Here is a 5,421-nt window from a genome sequence, read left to right on the forward strand (position 1 = left end):
TAAATTGTATTTACCAGTGCAAACTGACGTATTTTCCCCAAAAAGATTAAGTGCAGGTGCTATACGCAATAGGCTGGTTTCTCCTTAGCATCGTAGAGTCTCGCAAGCTTTTGGGATGCATGTATCTGTTGAACAATTTCTTTCTTTTTCTTCGATCCGCCTGTGGATCTATTTTGACTGGTTGTGATACTTGATATTACAATTAAAAGTTGAAATAAATCTATTTTCATTTGCTTCCGCTGTGCATTATAATTTGTGTTGTTTGACATATAATGATATCAACTACGTCACGTAATCCCCCACCAGGCCCACCGGTGACACGTGGAAATTAGGGGTGTGACAGGTTGGTATCAGAGCCAACACTGAGTGAATTAAACACTAGCCTTTTGTGTTTAATCTCAGTGCACAAATTGCACATTCTTCGAGTTCCAAGTCTAGACATTGAACATAGGACAAACTCTGCTTTGTTTTATTTTGAGTCTTTTATTATATTGTTGTTATTGTCTGAATATTGTATGCAGGTCATTATGCCACCCAGATTCCTTCGCGGTAGAGGCAAAGGACCCGTGTCAGGACATGATCACGAGGTCGGGCCGTCGCATCGACGTACTCCTTCCATCACCATGAGCACCAGCCCGCAAGAGCCATGGAGGCTCTATGTCGAACCCGGAAGGCGATCAGTATCCCTTAGCTCCTCTCCTTCGTACCAACACTCATTTGGGCCCCATTCTGAAAACGAGCCCAACAACCAGCCGCCAGCTTTCATACCTCTTCAGAGATCCAATTCTCACCATTCTTTTGGCGACCCGACCCCTGTTTTTCAAAGCCGATTTAACCCGGCTAACCTTCTGCCAGAACCCGTGGGTTTTAACCCACTTGGACCGGAAGACCACTTCTCCGGGGATAACGATATGGACGAGGATACTGACCCTATGGAGCCTGCTACGGGGACGCCCAACCACCCAATAGAGATCTCTGACGGATCATCTTTTCACGGATCGCCTTATCGCGGTCCAGACAGCTACGAGGAGAGATTCCGGAACATTGACTGGTACTTCACACCGTCTGAACACTCCCATCATCAGCAGCAACAGGATCCTTCGGTTGGTCAACAATTTGTGGCAGTCACGCCGCCGCCACCACCGCCAGTGGAACAGCAGCTGCCTCCGGAGCCACCGAGGCGAAGAAGGTCGAACGCACGGATGTCCGTGCGAGGTGGAGTTCGGATTAGTACTCCCCAGCCATCAAGTGGCGGCCATTATCCGCCACTTCAGGAGGAAGAGGACCCATATAATGGTGGTCCGTCAAGCCCTATACCAGATGTTAATTCAGTACCTGTGGTACCACCTTTGGGTTTCGATAACCCGATTCCTGCGTATGCTGGGTCAGCGGCATACAACCCATTCGAGCAGCCAACGCACACCCACTACAACTACCACTATGGTTATGCGGAGGTAGATCCGTACCAAGTAGCTCGGGACTACAATGCCCTTCATCCTGAAGGACCATATGGAGGGCCATGGACTACTGGTTACCCGACTTATGGGTACCAGCATCAGCCACCTCCTCCACCGGTGTATCAGCCGCCACAGCCACAGATTCAGCAGGAAGTCCTCGAGAGGCTAAACCAAGTTGAACAAGAAGTTCGTGAAGACCGCAGAGAGCGGCAAGGTTTCTTCAAAGGGCTGTCAGACTTGCTTAAGGGGAAGTCGAAGAGGAGGGGTCATTGAAAACCCTGATTATTTTATTTATGTTGTCATTCAGTCCCTGCGTGGACTTGTTTTCCAGTATTCAGCTCCTGCGTGAGCATGTGGTTTGTATTCCGTTCCTGCGTGAGCAAGTTTGGTTAGTTAACCCCTGCGTGGGTTTGTTCTTGTTTCCCGCCCCTGCGTGGGCATTTTTATTTATTTTTAGTAGAAGTCCCGTTTGGGCAATTATTGTACTGTTTTAAAACAATTGGTGAGATGTTTTAAGTTCTCATTTTATTAATTGCATGAATTTAGGACTATTCTGCGTTAGTTACTAAAAGAATCTTAGAGGTAAAACCTAGCTGGCCAAGATGGTATAACCCACATAATAGATTCCAATCATTAACATCTAGTATGTTAATGCTCTTGGCAAACTGTGAATCAGTAAAGTCACACAGGCCATGTATATTGGGTTAATTTTAAATTCCCTTAAAATTATTGAACCACTTCTTTGAAAGTGAAGTGCCTGTGGGCAATAATTGAATGTCCTCCATGACTAAAGACAGTGGTAGCTTATGACTCCCTGTTAATTAATGATAGAGAACTATGATTCGACCTAAAACACCTAGATACTGTAAAATCTTGGTTATTAAATATCTTAACTGTCTTTGTGACTAGGCCTTATGTGCTAATAATAAAGTATTATAGGATAATAACAACATCCTAATGTTTTAATAAATTAACCTAAAATGGCAATCTAAAACCTTGGTTAATAAAACATAACATACTATAAAGAGCCTTTAAGTGAAAATCTTGTCTATTAATTATATGTAGCGTTGAAGCTACATGACCAGATCAGAGGAACCCAATAGCCATCCGGTTGAGAACCGTGATGATGCAAAGTTCCTAGTGACCAGTACCGAATTAAAAGCAATTGTGAATGAAGCAGTTGAGAAAGCCTTAGCGCGACAGTACAGTGAGTACAGTGAAACCCACAGTAGAAATCTGTCTGCACCACATGCGAAACCAAAGAATCATTCTGAGATTCGCAACAAGCCGCCACCTACTCCTCCCAAACCTAAGAAAGATGAGGATCGTCATTCCTCAAATGAAAACAGTGTTCACCCCAAGAAGCTTGTGGTTGATGAAGCCCCACGTGCTAAGGGTTGCACGTATAAGTATTTTGTGTCATGTAAACCTCGAGAGTTTACAGGAGAGAAAGGGGCAGTTGACTGTATGACATGGCTTGATGAGATTGAGACAGTGGTAGACATCAGTGGATGTGCTGAGAGGGATATGGTTAAGTTTGCATCCCAGTCTTTCAAAGGTGAGGCTCTAGCCTGGTGGGGAGCATTGATCCAGGCTTCTGGAAAAGCTACCCTGTACAGTATGTCTTGGGAGCAGTTTGTTGCTCTTATCAAGGAAAACTACTGCCCTCATCATGAGGTTGAGCGTATTGAATCCGATTTCCTATCCTTGGTTATGAAGAACCTTGATTGCCAAGCATACCTCACCAGTTTCAACACCCTATCCAGATTGGTTCCTTATCTGGTAACCCCTGAACCAAAAAGGATCGCGCGTTTTATTGGGGGTTTGGCCCCAGAGATCAAGGCCAGTGTAAAGGCCTCGCGACCTGTTACATTCCGATCTGTCACCGACTTATCTCTGTCTCTCACTCAGGATGCAGCAAGACAGAGAGCTCTAAGAAATTCGGAATCTGACAAGAGAAAACGTGAAGATGATAATTCACGTCGATCAAACAAGAAGCATAGGGGAAACCATGACGGCAAGAAAGGCTCTGAGGCCAGAAGGAACGAGCATCGGTCGGGCGATAAGCCCAAGTGTAAGACCTGTCAAAAGCACCATTTTGGGAGGTGCAGGTTTGAACAGAAATCCCAGTCTAAGATGTGTGGGATATGCAAGTCTTTTGAACACCGGACTCTTGAATGCAAGAAGTTAAAAGATGCAACTTGTTTCAGTTGCCATGAGAAAGGGCACATCAAGGCCAACTGCCCAAAGAATGCCAAGAAGGCGGAAGAAGGAAAGAAGACCAACGCCAGTGTCTTTCAAATGAATGTTCAAGAGGCCATCCAGAACGATAACGTCATAACTGGTACGTTTCTCATTAATGACCTTTTCGCAAGAGTATTATTTGATTCTGGGGCAGATAAGTCTTTTGTGGATAGTAAATTCTGTGAGCTGTTAGGATTGCCTGTTAAAGCCCTTAGTGCTAAGTATGAGGTAGAGTTAGCAGATGGTACCTTAGAAACAGTCTCGACTGTGTTAGATGGATGTACTATATCCATTAGGAACCACTCTTTTCCTCTATCCCTATTACCCTTCAAATTAGCCGGTTTCGACGTAGTATTGGGTATGGATTGGTTATCGCATAACCAAGCCCAGATCGTATGCAGTAGAAGGCAAGTAATAATCAAGACTCCATCTGGTGAGTCTCTCACCATTCAAGGAGATACACGTCATGGATTGCCTAAGCAGATGTCTATGCTCAAGGCGTCCCAATGTTTGAAGAATGGTTGTGTTATCTATATGGCACAGGTAACCATTGATGAGCAAAAGCCCAAGACTGAAGATATCCCCGTTGTATCCGAATACCCTGAAGTCTTTCCAGAAGAACTGCCTGGTTTGCCACCAGACAGGCAAGTGGAATTCAAAATCGATATCGTTCCTGGAGCTGCACCTATTGCTAGAGCGCCTTATAGGCTAGCACCAACGGAGATGCAGGAATTAAGAACGCAGCTAGATGATTTGCTAGCCAAAGGTTTCATTAGACCTAGTTCGTCTCCTTGGGGAGCACCGATTTTATTCGTTAAGAAGAAAGATGGTTCGATGCGTCTATGTATCGATTACCGAGAGCTCAACAAAGTTACCATTAAGAATAGGTATCCTCTACCCAGGATCGACGTTCTATTCGATCAACTTCAAGGGGCAAGCTACTTCTCCAAGATCGACCTGAGATCGGGATATCATCAGTTGAAGGTTAAGGAAGAAGACGTGCACAAGACTGCGTTTAGGACTTGTTATGGCCACTACGAGTTCCTAGTGATGCCTTGCGGGCTCACAAACGCACCTGCCGCATTCATGGATCTCATGAATCGCGTTTGCAAACCTTACTTGGATAAATTCGTCATCGTCTTCATTGACGACATTCTCATTTATTCCAAGAGTAAAGCTGATCACGAGAAGCACCTCCGCAGTATTCTAAAGCTGCTTCATCAAGAAAAGCTGTATGCAAAGTTTTCCAAATGTGAGTTTTGGTTGAGAGAAGTCCAATTTCTTGGACATGTGGTTAGTGAGCGTGGTATTCAAGTGGATCCCGCAAAAGTTGAAGCTGTCATGAATTGGCAGGAGCCAAAGACGCCTACGGAAATCCGCAGTTTCCTAGGTTTAGCTGGATACTACAGGAGATTCATCGAAAATTTCTCAAGAATTGCAGTACCCCTAACTTTGCTGACTCGCAAGAATAGCAAGTTCAATTGGGGACCTAAGCAGCAAGAGTCATTCGATACTTTGAAGCAGAAATTAAGTAACGCTCCCGTGTTAACGTTACCTGATGGGATTGATGAATTTGTAGTATATTGTGATGCATCACACACCGGGATGGGTTGTGTGTTGATGCAGAAAGGCAAGGTCATTGCCTACGCTTCGCGACAATTGAAAGTGCACGAGAAGAATTACACCACTCATGATTTGGAATTGGGTGCCGTTGTATTTG

The 5,421-nt window shown here is 44.8% G+C and overlaps 1 protein-coding gene across 1 annotated transcript; it reads left to right on the plus strand.

Moving 5' to 3' along the window:
• The first annotated feature begins 623 nt into the window (after nt 1-623).
• Nucleotides 624-1,730, plus strand: LOC110913561 (leucine-rich repeat extensin-like protein 3). Its single transcript, XM_022158382.1, has 2 exons — nt 624-1,180; nt 1,232-1,730. The coding sequence occupies exons 1-2, from the start codon at nt 624-626 to the stop codon at nt 1,728-1,730; spliced, it is 1,056 nt and encodes a 351-aa protein (XP_022014074.1).
• Nucleotides 1,731-5,421: the final 3,691 nt, after the last annotated feature.

Source organism: Helianthus annuus, chromosome 15 (assembly GCF_002127325.2).
Source record: "Helianthus annuus cultivar XRQ/B chromosome 15, HanXRQr2.0-SUNRISE, whole genome shotgun sequence".
In the NCBI taxonomy this organism is placed as follows: Eukaryota; Viridiplantae; Streptophyta; class Magnoliopsida; order Asterales; family Asteraceae; genus Helianthus; species Helianthus annuus.

Coding starts and splice junctions, on each gene's coding strand:
- LOC110913561 (XM_022158382.1), top strand. CDS start 624: ATGAGCACCAGCCCGCAAGAGCCATGGAGGCTCTATGTCGAACCCGGA. Junction 1,181..1,231: donor CTGCCTCCGGAGCCACCGAG/GCGAAGAAGGTC, acceptor AGTTCGGATTAG/TACTCCCCAGCCATCAAGTG.